This window comes from Lepidochelys kempii, chromosome 3 (genome assembly GCF_965140265.1).
Source record: "Lepidochelys kempii isolate rLepKem1 chromosome 3, rLepKem1.hap2, whole genome shotgun sequence".
Classification (NCBI taxonomy): domain Eukaryota; kingdom Metazoa; phylum Chordata; order Testudines; family Cheloniidae; genus Lepidochelys; species Lepidochelys kempii.
Window position 1 is genome coordinate 179,533,520 of NC_133258.1, and position 16,724 is coordinate 179,550,243.

The 16,724-nt window shown below is 46.3% G+C and overlaps 1 protein-coding gene across 5 annotated transcripts in view; it reads left to right on the plus strand.

Moving 5' to 3' along the window:
- The window catches only part of ASB3 (ankyrin repeat and SOCS box containing 3), a 128,241-nt gene that overhangs the window by 45,560 nt on the left and 65,957 nt on the right, over positions 1-16,724 (plus strand). For all 5 annotated transcript variants that reach the window (XR_012158276.1, XM_073339169.1, XM_073339172.1 and 2 more), the window contains 2 exons: positions 9,688-9,899; positions 14,214-14,372. Coding sequence is in view for 4 of the 5 variants with exons in the window: in XM_073339169.1 (XP_073195270.1) it covers positions 9,704-9,899; positions 14,214-14,372 (355 nt within the window). In the remaining variant the exon portion in view is untranslated. The remainder of the gene's footprint in view (positions 1-9,687; positions 9,900-14,213; positions 14,373-16,724) is intronic.

Here is a 16,724-nt window from a genome sequence, read left to right on the forward strand (position 1 = left end):
TGCCCACCTTAGCCAATCACAAGCAAGGCTCCTGTGCAAAGGGAAATTCAAGTGAAACACTTATCTCCCAGACTGGGAAGAGACTTGAAATAGCATTCCAGAAATGAGGAGAAAGAAGCATTTTATAATTGTTGCCATGGAGACTTGAATCGCTTCAATAACTACTTCTTCTGTTTCCCAGCTCCACCTGCTTCTGCATCTGACACCCTATGGCCCCCAAGGACAGGACCATTGTCAACTGCAGAACACCTGATTAATCAGAAAAGGGAAGACCAAAGGCAAAATGTTTGGGGACTTAGTGACAGCATCCCAGAAGTGGGATAAGAAGACAGAGGAATAGTGGGAAATTCTTCTTTCAGAGAGACAGAAGGACAGAGGTTCTCCTTGCTGACAGAGACGAAGGCAAAAAACATGCATAGAGAGGGAGAGATGCTGAGACAGCTCCTGGAGCACATGCAAAACCAGACTGTCTTGACTGAGAACGTGTTGGCACAATGTTCTGCTACAGCACCACAATCCCAGCACACACATGTTCTGCAGCCCATGGAGAATAATGGGTACAGGGAGCAGCAGTACTCTTCCCAAAACTCAAGCCACGGGCATTTCCCTCTCCCCACCATACCACGGGAGTCTGGAAACAGTGCGTTCTGGGAACCCTCCTTCACCCTTACAATGACAAATGATAGTTTCTGCACACTCTCCACAACCCAAGGCAAAGCCACCATGCAGAAATCCTGCACCTACAGATGTTTGTGACAAGTGTAGCACAGAACTTTTTTCGAATGTGGTGCATATCTGCACCATAATGTTGCATAAAGTTTGCGATGTTTTGCATTGTTTTCACTGTTTTACGTTGTGGTTCATGTTGCAATGGCTAAAAATGCAGTTTTGTTCAATTAATGTTTTTGCTTGCACTGCTTGATGTTCAATAATGGTTATTTTTGACAAAAGTTCAATAAAGGTTCATAAAATACCACATATACAGTACACGTATCAAAATACTCTTCCAAAAAAGTACCACAAAGCATTTAAAAAGCAAAATAAACATCTGTTTAATTAAATCCCTACACACACAGTAATGAAACCATGCCGTAATTCAGCTCCTAGCCTCAAAGTAGGTGCATAGGGTGTCCCTGACCCTGTGGCCTTGACTATTTGCTGCAGTTTGCAGAGGGAGCCTATTAGCTATTCATAGTATCAGTCATGAAAGTGTCTGGACATCCACCTCCCACCCATCAGCGAGGCTCTCACAGATGTTGTGCAGACCGTAGCAGGCAATTGTCGTATAGGATATATATTGCTCAGCAGTCTTCAGCCTCAGCCTGAGATAGTGCCATCTCCCTCTCAGATCTCCAAACTCACAGTCCATTGTCATTCTTCAGTTACTCAGGATATACAGTAGAACTGGTCCTTTCTCTTGTTCAAGTGTCCAGTAAAAAGCTTTATATATAAATCAGGGGATTAGAAAAATAAGCGGAGTCTCCAAGAATGCTGGGGGGAATCAGAATACTATTAAGGTCCATTGAGATCTCACAGCAACTTTTCCCTTAAATAAAATAAATGTGAGTTTTGAAAGATTCTAGTGTCATGGACCTTTCCAGACCACCCCATGTTAATTTTGGTGAGCCTGCCACAGTGATCAACTGCACCATGGAGATGTACCCATTCTTTTAATGAAGCCTGAGCTCTGGGGGGTGATGAAAATGGATATAATACCTCACATCGGTGTTGCAAGACTTAAGCAATCAATGTACCCTAGTGATGCCAGCTTCAGAAACCTTGTGGTTTTTTTCTGTCATGCCCCCTTCTGTGCATTCTTCCGTGTTTCCTTTAAACCTCTTCTCAGAATTTATTTGCCAAGTCACCTCCTTTTCTTCTTCAAGTGATTGCTCATGTCAGTTCCAAGTAGGTGTGTGCGTGCCGCCTGCACGATCATTGGAAGGTTTTTCCACTAGTGGTACCTGTCGGGTCGACTGTGGAGCCCCCTGGAGTGATGCCCTTATGGTGGTGTATATAGGTTCCTGCTGACCTGCCGCCTCTTCAGTTCCTTACCACCAGTGACGGTCGTTGGAGCTACTTCATTCTCTTGCTTTGCGCAAGTGCTTCTCATAGTGAACATTTATTCTTGTATATAGTTCTACTTAGTATAGTTTTTCTAGTGTTTTAGTTAGTTCATAGACTAAGTTTCTGTTGGGAGTTACTCCCCTGCTTTTCTCCCCCATTCCCTTCCGGGGACCGGGGCATGCCTCGGTCTCAAGGCTTCAAATCTTGTGGGTCATGCCAGAAGCCTGTGCCCAGGGGAGACCCTCATGAGTCCTGCTTAAACTGCTTGGGGGAAGCCCACCAGGCCTACAAGTGCAAGATCTGCAGGAGCTTCCACCCAAGGACTAAGAAGAAGAGAGACTTTAGATTTCAGATTCCCCTTATGGAGTCAGCTCTCTGTCCCCAGCCAGCTCAAACTGCATCAGGGTCCAAGCCCAGCACTTAGGTGTGCAGTGTATTGGTCTCAGTGAGGGAGACTGCAGAGCTGGCGAAGGACTTGGGGTCCAGAGACCCACGGCATCGTCACTCTCCAGCACTGAAGTTGAGTTTGGCGACCTCTTGGCACCGATCTTAATCACCAGTGCCACGTAAGAAGCAGAGAAGAGCCGAAAGGGGGCGCTTGCTGACGGTCTGAGCAGTGGAGCGCGACGGTGCCCGAGGAGTGCGTCCCATGTCGGGACACTCAGCTCCTGCTCAGGAACAGCCGGTATCGTCGACTCCGGCAGCCCAGGCAGAACCATGAGTCTGGTCCCATTGGACTCCCCGGGATGGGAAAGCCAAATGAAGGAGTTGGACATGCCATTCACTCCTGACACATTCGCCAGGAACCTCATAGACATGGCAACCCAGCACTTCCCAGTGCAAGCAGCACCAACAGCACTGCAACTGGCAGCACCAGCACCATGCGGGGGGCGAGACTTTCCAAGGGCAAACCGGCCATGCTGCGGCACCAGTCGCCCTCTCCTTGGCACCGATCGCTGGCACCATCCTGCACAGCACTGCCGTGGAGTCCAAGGTCAGACTCGTCCTCCGAGTCAGAGCCGGAATCATACGTCTTCAGACACAGGTGGCACCGATCTCGTCGCTCCAGGCAAAACGAGATGCAACATCTCCCGATGATGCCCTGGCCACCACATTGGCAGGTGCCCGCTCAGTGGCTATTCTGGACCCCATGGGCATATCATCAAGCCCAGGGGCCAAGCTCCAGATCCCTTTTGATCACCTCGGACAGACGGTGCATATAGAGTGCGTCACAGAGGGAACCTTCAAAGGATTCGGAGCCCCACTCCTGGGCTGGCATTGACGCCAGTGCTGTAGCCATCACCGTACCCAGCACCGAACCTGGTACTGAGTTTGTGGCTGGCACTGCATCTGCCACTGCACAGGGAGCACTAGCATGGGAGGACCTCTGTGAGTTGGAGGGTCAGGAGGACCCCATGCCGATGAGAGCTTCTTCATCCTTCTCCCCGGATGAGGCAGTAGCAGGCTCGTCTGCCTCTTTACTGGTTTTGGACAATAGAACCCGTCAGGAGCTTCTCCGAAGAGTAGCCCAAAATCTGGGCCTGCAAGCAGAGGAGTTGTCAGAAGAAACAGACCCTATGGTGGACATTCTGATGCCAGAAGGTCCTTCCAGGGTGGCCTTGCCATTCATCAAGACCACCCACAATACTACCAAGACCCTCTGGCGAACTCCTGCTTCCATTCTTCCCATGGTTAAAGGGATGGAAAGGAAGTACTTTGTACCCTCCAAGGGGTATGAATACCTTTTCACCCACTCTCAGCCGGGCACGCTGGTCATGGATGCAGCCAATGCCAAGGAAAGGCAGGATCACCAGGGCCCCACACCAAAGTCTAAAGAGGCAAAGAAGCTGGATCTCTTCGGCTGTAAGGTCTATTCCACCGGGGGGCTCCAGCTTCAAATTGCCAATCAGCAGGCATTTTTTAGCTGCTAGAGTTTTAACTTTTGTAACTCCCTGTCCAAGTTTAAGGAGCTACTTCCATCTGACTCTCGCTCCAACTTCAGGGCTACCCTAGAGGAAGGCAAGACCATTGCAAGGACTTCCTTACAGGCTCCAATAGATTTGGTGGACTCGGCCAACTGCACAATGTCCTCGGCCATTGTTATGTGGGGCAGCTTGTGGCTGTAAGTCTCGGGTCTCCCTCTGGAGGTCCAACAGACTATATAGGACTTGCCCTTTGATGGCTTGGGTCTCTTCGCAGAACAGACAGACTTTAGGCTCCATAGTCTCGAGGACTCTAGAGCGACCTTAAAATCCTTGGCGCTTCAAGCCCTGCAAAGGAAGTATTTTAAATCTCAGCCCCCACTTTGTTTTTACCCCTCTCAGCTGAGGCAAGACTACAACAGGAGACTGGGTGGGAGTAATAGGAGAAGGCCTCTGCAATCCTCTATCCAGGGCCAAGGCTTGGCAAGGCAGTTGCCGGCTCCCAAGAAAACCTTTTGAAGGTGCGGCCGGGGGCGACGTACCAGTCCATATCCTGGATTCTTCCCCTCCTTTTATGAACTATCTATCCCATTTCTACCATGCTTGGGCTCAAATAACATCAGATCGATGGGTCTTGAGCATGGTAGAATTGGGATATTCTTTCCAGTATTGTACCCTCCTAGCCACCTTCCCCATCCCTCTTCAGGGACCCTTCTCATGAGCAACTTCTAGTGCAGGAGGTGCAAATGCTCCTACAACTCGGGACGGTTGAAGAGGCACCTATCTAGTTCAGGATTCTATTCCCATTACTTCCTAATCTCCACGCCAAAGGAGGGCTCTGGCCTATTTTAGACCTGCAAAACCTAAACAGATTCATGAAGAAGCTGAAGTTTCGCATGGTCTCCATGGCTTTCATTATCCCCTCTCTGGATCTGGGGGACTGATACGCTGCCCTCGACTTGAAGGACACGTACTTCCAAGTGTCCATAATCCTGTCCCGCAGAGGGTTCCTTTGATTCGTGGTCAACAATGCCCATTATCATTTCACAGTCCTCCCCTTCGGCTTCTCGGTGGCTCCGCGGGTGTTCACCAAGTGCATGGCAGTTGTGGTGGCCTTCCTGCGGAAGCGACAGGTGCAAGTTTTTCCATACCTGGACAACTGGCTTATCAAGGGCCAATCTCGGGTCCAAGTGGAGGACCACGTGAACCCGGTGCGCATGACGTTCCTCAGGTTCGGTCTTATTCTAAATGTGGCAAAGTCAACCGTAATCCCTACACAGAAGGTAGGGGCAGACTTGTCTGAAATTGTTCGGGCATATGGCTGCCTGCACGTATGTGGTACTGCATGCCAGGCTGTGAATACGCCCCCTTCAGGCATGGCTAGCCTGAGTTTACAGGCCAAACTGAGACCACATAGACAGACTGGTCACCCTTACTCCTCAGGTTCTCGAATCCCTCTGATGGTGGCTCGACCCACAAGCAGTATGTGAAGGAATACCCTTCTCCACACCTTAGCCATCGCTGTCTCTAGTCGCAGATGCGTCGGCGATGGGATGGGGAGCGCACCTAGGTGAACTCAGGACTCAAGGCCTCTGGTCCCAGGCGGAACGTTCGCTGCACATCAATGTCAGGGAGCTGTGGGCAGTTTGCCTCACTTGACAGACATCTCAAATCCATCTACATGGCAGATGTGTATCTGTATTGACAGACAATATTCCAGCAATGTTTTATATACACAGACAGGGTGGTGCTCACTCCTCTCTCCTGTGCCAGAAAATCCTTAAGCTGTGGGACTTCTGCATCACCCACTTGATACAACGGGGGGCCTCGTACCTTTTGGGTTCACAAAATGAACTGGCCAATTGCCTCAGCAGGTTGTTTCACAGCCACGAGTGGTCCCTTTGCCCGGATGTCACCATCAACATCTTCCAAAGGTGGGCATCTCTCCAGATAGACCTGTTCATGACACAATACAATAGCAAGTGTCAACAGTTCTGCTCCTTCCTGAATTACAGCCTGGGCTCGCTCCCGGATGCCTTCATCCTGTCATGGAAAGGGCGCCTACTGTATGCATTCCCACCCTTCCCGCTCCATCCACAAGGTCCGGCGAGAGAAAGAGTAGTTAATCTTAATAGCACCAGCATGGCCACATCAGCACTGGTTCACCACACTGCTGGACCTGTCAGTGGATATGCCTATTACTTTGCCCCTGGTTCTGGACTCGATCATGCAGGACCACGGCTACCTCTAGCACCCCAGCCTAGAGTCTCTCCATCTCACAGCATGGAAACTCTATGGCTGAACCCACTAGAACTTACCTGCTCAGACTCAGTTAGGGAGGTTCTCCTAGGCAGCAGGAAACCTTCCACTTATGCCACTTATCTGGCAAAGTGGAAGAGATTTTCCATTTGGTCCCTCCAGAAAGGTACTCCTCCATTGTAGTCCTCGATTCCCTTTATCATGGACTACTTCACCTGAAACAACAGGGGCTGGCAGTCTCGTCAATAAAAGTGCACCTGGTGGCAATTTTGGCTTTCCATCCCGGTTCAACGGGCCGCTCATTGTTCGCTAATCCTGTGATTGTCTGTTTCCTCAAGGGGTTAGACAGACTGTCCCCCCAAGTAAAACAGCTGATGTCTCCATGGGATCTTAATCTGGTGCTCTCAAGGCTCATGGGCCCTCCCTTTGAGCCCCTAGCAACATGCTCGCTGCTCTACCTTTCTTAGAAAGTGGCGTTCCTAGTTCCTCATCAGCGAGAAGGGTGTCTGAGCTCAAGGCTTTGACATCCGTGCCCCCTTATACCGTGTTTTATAAGGACAAGGTAAATTGTGGCCGCACCCAGCTTTCCTCCCAAGGTAGTTTCGCAATTTCATGCAAATCAGGATGTCTTTCTGCCAGTGTTCTACCCTAATCCTCATGCCAATGACAGGGAATGTATGCTTCATTCCCTAGATGTCAGACGGGCATTAGCCTTTTACATCGAGCGAACAAAGCTGTTCAGAAAGTCGATGTAGCTCTTCATCGCTATTGCCAAAAGAATGAAGGGTCTCCCTGTTTCGTCCCAGAGAGTCTCTTCTTGGATCCTGGCCTGAATCAGAATGTGCTATGACCAAGCAAAGATTCCAGCCCAAGCTTTGGCAGCACACTCTACAAGAGTATATGCTTCATCTGCAGCATTTCTGGCGCAAGTCTCCATTCAGGACATCTGCAGGGCAGCAACAAGGTATTCTGTCCACACTTTTATGTCTCATTATACCACCACACAGCAGACTAAAGATGCTGCTGCATTTGGTAGAGCTGTGCTACAGTTTGCAACTTGGTGAACTCTGAACCCTCTTCTAGGGGACTGCTTGGGAGTCACCTACTTGGAATTGACATGAGCAATCACTCGAAGAAGAAAAAACGGTTACCTACCTTTTGTAACTGTTGCTCTTCGAGATGTGTTGCTCATGTCCATTCCAAGACCCACCCACCTCCCCTTTGTCAGAGAATCCGGCAAGAAAGAACTGAAGAGATGGTGGGTTGGCAGGAACCTATATACACTGCCATAAGGGCTCCACTCCAGGAGGCTCCACACCCGACTCAATGGGTACCACTATGGGAAAAACCTTCTGATGACTGTGTACATGGCGCGCACACACCTACTTGGAATAGACATGAGCAACACATCTCGAAGAACAACAGTTACGAAAGGTAGTTAACTGTTTTTTCCATATCACTGTTAAAAATCTCACTCTTGTCAAGTTGCTTACAAGAAGAAAGTTAATAATATAACTGACAAACAAGCAATCTTATTTAATGGCATCATCAAGCTGTGCAAATATCTTACCTGAGTAACCTCATGTTCTTATTATTGTAACCCCTGTCTGTCTATCTGAGGTATATATTTTGCCCCCATTACTGTAATAATATAAAGGTATTTAAGATGTTGCTCTGCTCAGCATTGCAAGACCTAAATGATGTAGACTGCTAAGTCTCCATGACTAAGTCACTTTTTGAAATAGGACATAACTGTCTAAGGCTATGTCTACACTACCCTCTGGATTGACACTCCAGGGATTGATGCACTGGGGTCGATTTAGCAGGTCTAGTGAAGACCCACCAAATCGACAGCAGATTGTTCTCCAGTCGACCCCAATATTCTACTCCGAACGATAAGAGTAAGGTAAGTCGACGGCAGAGTGTCTCCTGTTGACCCAGTGTAGTTTGGACCCTGTGGTAAGTTGACCTAAGCTACGTTGACTGCAGCTACGTTATTCACATAGCTGGAGTTGCGTAACTTAGGTCAGCTTACCGCAGTAGCGTAGACATAGCTTCAATCACTTTAAGCTTTGCAGTGATGAGCAGAGCATGTCTTAACTACTTTTTAAAAATCTGGGCATGAGCACCTCACAGTCTATAATGTATTCATCCTCACAATACCCCTCTGAGGCAGCGAAATACGATAGTGTACTGAGACTAAGGCCTGCTCTACACTAATGAGATAAGTCGATCTAAGTTACGCTAGTTAAGTTATGTAACTTAAAGTAACATAATTTAGATTGACTTACAGAGGTGTCTACATGACACTCTTCCATCGATATAGCTTCTGTCTCTTGGGAAAGTGGAGTACTGAAGTTCGTGGGAGAGCACTCTCCAACTGATTTATCGTGTCTTCACCAGACAGGCTAACTCAATGCCTGCTGCATCGATCACAGCAGCCAGATTTAGCCCGCACTGAAGACAAGCCCTAAATGATTTGCCCTAGGTCACATGGGAGGTCTGTGGCAGAGCAGGGAATTGAATCTCATTTTTTGAAGTCTAAAGCTTGGTCTACACTGGGGGGATGGATCTAAGATACGCAACTTCAGCTACGAGAATAGCGTAGCTGAAGTCAACGTACTTAGATCTACTTACCGCGGCGTCTTCACGGTGGTGAGTCGACTGCTGCCACTCCCCCCTCGACTCAGCTTGTGCCTCTCATAGTGGTGGAGTACAAGAGTCGACGGGAGAGTGCTCGGAGATCAATTTATCAGGAGATCGATTTATCGTGTCTAGACTAGACGCGATAAATCGACCCTCGATAGATCGATCGCTACCCGCCAATCCGGCGGGTAGTGTAGACCTGGCCTTAGGCTAGCACCCTAGCCACTTGACCATCCTGCCTTACCCTCACCTATTTTCCCTGTATCACCTGTTTCATGTCTGTATATCTGCCTTGATTCTGCAATCAGATTCATGCAGAGCCTGACTGAAATCTGTAAGGTGCTACATGGGTAGAATGGTCTGTCTGTGCACCTCTAATTGCAGGATCAGGCCAAAGGTTTGTAGATTCTTTTTGCCCAAGGACTGTGTCTTTACTTGTTAATATGAAGTATGTCTTGAGTGTTCAAAAATAGTAATTTGTAAAGCACTTGAGAACTGGTATCTTTATTCAAAGATAAGTGCAAAATACGTATTATCTAGGGATGGTGTCAGGATACATCAGTTTCAAAACAATTTGAAGAGAGACTTTAAATGTCACTAAAATACAAAGCAAAATTTTACCTCACAGGATGGCAATAGTGTAAATACTGCCTAAAATTAACCCAAAAGGGAGTCCCCATTAGATGAATTAAACTGGGCCGGCCTGACAATCTTGGCTCGGATTTTAAGAATATGTTGTCTGTTGTAATTATAGGCTTGCTGGACTAATAGTAACTTTTTTGCCCTCTATTCTCAGAGAGAGCTGTGGAAGGATGGATTTCACAGAGGCCTATTCAGACAGATGCTCCAGTGTTGGACTTGCAGCTAGAGAAGGAAATGTCAAAAATTTGAGGAAGCTAATTAAACAGGGATACAGCGTTGATGTTCCTGATAACAGAGGGTGGATGCCAATCCACGAAGCAGCATTTCACAACTCCAGTGAATGTCTGAAGCTGTTAATTAATGCAGGTAAGGAAAACTTGATTCAAGATGAGGCAAGTTATTTTTATTTTCCCTGTTCACTTCTCCTAGAATATACTGTAACATAAGATAAACCAACCTCATTCACTTTCTGATTTCTTTTGTGAATTTAAATGTGGTTAGGGTGAGAAAAAAAAATGATGAAAATGGCACCTTTCTGCTCAAGGGTAGGAATACTCTGTGGGTGTCTTTGAAATATATATTCTTACTTTTCTGGAAATTTTTTTTTTCTCTACTGTTAAGCACTGCTGAGCGAATTCTGAGATCCCAAGTGGAGTTTGCAGTGCTGAAGTAGTAATTATCTTATTATATTACATACAAAAATCATGTTAAAAGAATGTTATTTAGGTTGCAAAGTCAAGCACTCATAAATTAGGAAATGCCAAATTTAAGGTTGTCTGAGTAGAGCTCAGATGGAACAGGAAATGCCAAACATTCTATTCAAGTGGGGTTTAGAGCCCAGGCTTTCCTTATCTCATGGACCAGGGATGGGCAAACTTTTTGGCCTGAAGGCCACACCGGGGTTCTGAAATGGTATTAAATTGCTCCCCATAGGAATGTGCTACTTACAGCTGCCAGTCCTGGTGCTCTGAGCAGCACGAGGTTGGATTAGGGGCAGGGAGTCCTGGGGGGGGGCAGTCAGGGGACAGGGAACAGGGGTGGTTGGGTAGGCATGGGAGTCCCAGGGAGTGGGGTGTGGATAGGGGTCGGGGCCGGGAGCAGGGGGGGATTGGTTAGGAGGTGGGGTCCCGGGGGGGCAGTTGGGGGGGGTCCCGGGGGCGGCAGTTCGGGGACAAGGAGCAGGTGGGGCTTTGGCTTAGTCTTTGAACACAGCAGTCAGGGTCGGGGGTTCTGAGGGGCACAGTCGGGGCGGGAAGTGGGAGGGGGCGAATAGGTGGTGGGGGCCAGACTGTGAGGAGGCACAGCCTTCCCTACCTGGGTGTAGTGTATTAAATTGCTCCCCGTAAGAATGTGCTACATACAGTGTACTACTTAGGGCTGCCAGTCCTGGGGAGCAATTTAATACACTACACCCCCAGCAGGAGCTCGCAGCCCTGCTACCCAGAGCACGGTGGCATGGCGAGCTGAGGCTGCAGGGGAAGGGAGACAGCAGGGCCAGGGACTAGCCTCCTCGGCCGGAAGCTCAAGGGCCGGGCAGGATGGTCCCGCGGGCCGTAGTTTGCCCCCTCTGTCATGGACTCTGGTGTACATGTACAGCATTAATGATCATACTAGGCCTAACTTGGGCTACAGGCAACTTTGTTATTTCGACCTAATGAGCCTGTCAGTCCCCAGTAACACTAACTGTCCTACCTGATGTGAGCTCCCAGAATAGAGGTCAGATCTTACATCTGAGCCCAGCATCATTACATTTGATAGTGTGGATGCTGTCTGGTTAACTACCATTGGAAGAAGCTGTTCAGCTGAAGTCCAGAACATATTGGTGCATAGCCAAGGCCCTCATTTTCAGGGAATGTATTGATCTTTATTACAAAAACTAAAGAACAGGTGAAAATGGGTGTAAAAAATTAATTTCAACAGTTTTCTGGATGCAAATATCAGGGTTAATACTGGGGGAATGGGAAGACAGAAAAAAAACCCCAAACAAACAGAGAAAAGTATAAGAGTACTTCTGACCCAGTTCCCTGTTCTGGAAAGAGAGATGACAGCTCGGTAACTTCAGAATTGGGAGTCAAGTCCAGGGGATTGCCTGACCTATCTGCCATCTTTCCTTTTGGAGCAGGGTCTGGGGAGTTCCAGCACTTCCTATTTTTAAGACTCAAGCACTGACATCCATAGGGTGACCAGATGTACCAATATTATTGGGACTGTCCCAATACTTGGGGCTTTGTCTTATAAAGGGAATCTATTACCCGCCCCCCCCCCCCATTGCTTCCCCATCCTGATTTTTCACACTTGCTATCTGGTCACCCTAGAAATACACATACACACATGTGCATGTGTACCTTCCACTACGTTGCCTTACTTTAATAGTCTTACATTTACATTTAGACTAATTTATTAGTAACATAAACACATCTACCTAGTATAATATATTGGGATTTTTTTAAACATAATCAGTATTCTCATGTACTTTTGTGGTTCAGAATTAGTGTGAAAACTGGTAAAAACCTAATAACTTTTGTAAAACCCGGGAATTTTTGGTAAAAATGGTAAATACCAAAAATGAAGGGCCTTGTGCATAGCAGAAAAGACTTGCTAGGCTGACCTATGAACTAAATGGAAGAGGTATTTGGGCAGCAGAACTCCACCTGACTCTCTTAGGAGCCTTGATTCCCATGGTTCAGGACTATCTGCTATCCCTAAAGCATTCAGGGCTATACATCAGCTGCATAAGGGTACAATTAATAGCAAAATCAGCTCATCATCCTCTCATTCAGGGTCACACACTACTGTTTCCCACCCTACTGTTGCTAGATTCTTCAAGGACCTCACTCATGTTTCCTCCAGTCTGGGAGCTCCCTCCTTCCTGGAACCTCAGTATAATTTTAGTTAGTTTAATGGGGACCCCTTTTTAGCCCTGAGCTGCTTGCTTTTCATACCATTTATCTATTAAAACTGCCTCTTTAGTTGTTATACATCAGCTCAAAGGGTACGGGAAATTCAGGCCCTCATGGGTAGCCTTCCTTACATTGATTTCAGAGTAACAGCTGTGTTAGTCTGTATTCGCAAAAAGAAAAGGAGTACTTGTGGCACCTTAGAGACTAACCAATTGATTTGAGCATAAGCTTTCGTGAGCTACAGCTCACTTCTGATGCATCCGATGAAGTGAGCTGTAGCTCACGAAAGCTTATGCTCAAATCAATTGGTTAGTCTCTAAGGTGCCACAAGTACTCCTTTTCTTTTTGCTTCCTTACATTGTTACATAAAGACAGTGACTCACCCTAAGTTCTTACCAAAAGTTGTCTCAGATTATCATTTAAATTATGTGATTCACCTGCTGCTTGTCTTTCCCAAGCCTCACTCAAACCAAGGGGAAGCCAAACTGCACCCCTTAATGTGGTTAGTGCTCTCTTATATTACTTCAACAGAAAAGACCCTTCAAGAATTCGCCAGGCTGTTTGTAGCATTTGCAGATAGGGTGAAAAGACAGACAATATCTATCTAAAGATTGTCTAGATCAGTGTTTCTCAACCTTTTTGATACCAGGGACTGGATTGCTGTGTCAGAGGGATCTTAGGGACTGGCGCTGGTCCACAGACCGGTCATTGAGAAACATTAGTTTAGATCAGTACGGCAGTGTTTTTGTCAAACTTTCTAGAGGGACCAGTGAGCTTTCCCACTAACCTCCTGGGTTCCAATGCCACTCACCCAAATTCGGCCTGGCTGTCCCTCCATCTGATGGCATTGTGACTTGGCACAGAAGGTCGCAGTGCCCACCCGCACTCTGATGCTGAAACTGAGAATTACTGCCCAGAAACTTCGCAGATATTTAGATGTATGTGCTTTTAAAAGGTTTCCTAGCCTGTGCACGGTTAGACAGCAGAATGAAAGGACTGATTCCTTTACTGAGATCAATGTATTAATGGCCCCAGTTCCACCTAGATTACATTGGAACATCCCACTTTATAAATGAGGGTGATGAAAGACTCCCAAGTTTTAAAAAAAATAAAGCTGAGGGGAGGGAGGGCTGATTCAAAAAAGGCTGAGATCCCCTGGCCTAGACTGTATTAAATCATGCTGAGGGATAGGTAGTTTAGATCCACCCATGCTAGTTAGAATCAATTCCACCAGGGCTCAGGCAGCTTCTGCAGCTTCTTTGGAAAGGAACCTTTTTCTTATATTTTCAGGGCAGCTATGTGGGATGCAGTTTACACTTTCAGCCAACACTATTCCTTAATTGAAACCTCAAAAATCTGATGCCTGCCTTGGCCAAGCTGTCCTGTAGTCATTATTTAAATAGGACTTCTAATACCAACCTCCTGACTATGAGGTCTTGCTAGTCATCAGAAGTCAAATCCATGTGGACAGTCACTCAGAGAAGAAACAGTTACTTACCTTACAATAACTGTAGTTCTAGAGAGGTATTGTCTGCATTGATTCTACATGGATTCTACAACCTACTCTTGTTCTCTGCTACCACGGTGTCATATACCAACTGGATTGTGTCTGGATTGTGTTTTGGTGAAGGAAGTAAGGGATGGTTGAGTCTGCTTCACCCCTTGTGCCCTTGGGTGGGGGTTATGAGAGGATTCAAGGCACAGGAATCCTGTAAGGTAAGTGACTGTCCTTTTTAGAATTTCATGTTAGAAAATCTTTTTTAATTCTCCTTATTCTTAGCTCCATCTGATAACTACATAAAATCAAAGACATTTGAGGGTACATGTGCATTACATCTTTCTGCAAATCATGGATGTTTGGAAAGCGTCAATGTTCTCTTGGAGGCAGGAGCTGAGACTAATGACGTTACTTATGAAGAAACTACTCCACTATTCCTAGGTGATGTATATATATATTTTTTAAAATCAGACAATGCTGGATATGTACGAAAAAGTCATGGTATTACCCCACAATTCTTTCATTGTCCCCCAAGTTTCATATTTTTTTGTGGCCTGTATAGTGGTGTGCCTTTGGTTCTGAGATGCAAACATTGCTGAAAACTTCTTTAATTTTTCTCTTTTTCTATCTCAATGCATCTGCTTCAAACAATGTTTTTAAAGGGAACCCACAAAGTGGAAAACTTTTTATTTGATCTCTTTTTTGTTTCTTTGAAATATAAACAAGGACTGGAAGTTGTATGACTTTTAAATGTAAGTCTTCTTTGTTTTGTTTTATTCCTGCCTACTCTTACATTAGAAATTCAGGTCTGTCCACTCTTAGTCCTAGAAGACGTGTGCATGTTTGTTTATACTATTAGCATACCGATATTTCTGGATTATGCTCGGGTTGTTGGCAAAAATTTCCTGTCTTTAAATTGTTAACTTCAGTGCAGCTCCAAGCCAAAATCCTTACAGCTGCCAGCATTTTTAAACAATCTATTGATTAGATCTTTCATAAGCTGAGTTGGACAACATGGTATTAAAGAGTCAGTGGCTGTGGGAGCCTTGTCTATGATAGTGCTCCTACTGTCAATATTAGTTGTGGCGTTAGCAATGGCAGGACATTTTTGCTAAAAAAAAAATCCATACCATACACAAAGCCAGATGACTAGAGGACTAGTAAAATTTATGAGCTCATAGGAGTAGGAGAGCAAAACTTGAGCAACTGACAGGGGAATGGATTTTTAGTCAGCCCTTTGAAAAACATATTTTATTTTATTTTGACACTACCTAACTCAAATGTTTGATAAGTAATTGGGAGGAAATATTTCTCTTTGTGAAAGGTTCTGCAAATTTGCTTCTTCAGGTGAGAGCTGTTCCTGTTCCAGTCTGCCGCAGAGTCCTGCAGAAAAACACAGAAGAGAGAGCTTGATAATCTTGATATTTCTAAATTTAGGAAAAAGCCCATCCCTAAGGAAGGGGTCTTCAGCCATTCCTTGCAATCTGCAACCATGATTTCGCCCTCTTTAGATTACGTTATTACTTACATTCACAACTCACATGCCTCTTCAGTCTCCACATGGAACATGCAACCTTAACTCTGACCACAAACACCAGCTATTGAAAAAACATAACATTCCATACTTCTTCACTTACATCAGCTAAATAAAACAATTAGAATTATTACAAATGGAAACTTCCCAAAATGATAAACACTATTACAGACTATTTCCACTTAAAACAATTCTTTCCATTTACCATACTGTAACACAACACTTAAATATAGCTCTCAATTAAAAAAAAACTCCATTGTTATACACACTAACCAGCTGCTTCCACAAACACCAATTCAATATTCTGAACAATTGTAAATCATCCATTTTAAACCATTCAGCATGGTTGCAGTTAAAAGTTGCATGTTTTGTGTGGAAGTGGAGGATGGAGGCACGTATGCTCTGATGTGGGTGTGGCAACATGGAAAAGGTGAAATCATGACTATAAATTGCAAGGGATAGTTGAAGTGTCAGGGCTAGATCCTGCACCATTGAAGTTGGGAACAGGATCAGACCATTAACGTGGGATTTCCTGGCTTTTCATGTTTGCGTTGGTGGAATATGAACTTGAGCAACTGTTACTACAGTAACTCCTCACTTAAAGTCGTCCCGGTTAATGTTGTTTCATTGTTACGTTGCGGATCAATTAGGAAACATGCTCGTTTAAAGTCGTGCAGTGCTCCCTTATAACGTCGTTTGGCAGCCGCCTGCTTTGTCCACTGCTTGCAGGGAGAGCATCCCATTGCATCTCGCTGGTGGGGGCTTGGAATCAGCATGGACCGGCAGCCCCTCATCAGCTCCCCGCTCCCCTAAGTTCCCTGTGCAGCAGCCGCCCAGCAGGGTATCAATTGCTGGCAGTTCAGCTGTCCCCCCCCTGTTCCCCCCTCGCCATGTGCTGCTCTTGCCCTCTGCCTTGGAGCTGCTTGCTGGGGGGGGGGAAGAGAGGGGGGCTAATGTCAGGGTGTCCCCCTGCTCCTGCACCCCACTTACTCCATCTCCATAGAGCAGGGGGACACATATGACAGGGCTTAGGACAGAGGGAGTTTCCTGGCAGCAGCGGAGGTCTCAGCTTTGCTGATTAACTTAACAAGGTAGTGTACTTACGAGTGGTGTCAGCGTACTTAAAGGGGAAATGCGCTTCTCTCTCTCTCACACACAGGGTGTGTGTCTCTATCTCTGTCTGCCATGCTGTCTCCCTTCCCTCCATTCCTGCTGCCTTGTAGAGTGTGAGGCTACATTAACAACGAGTTAACCCTTGA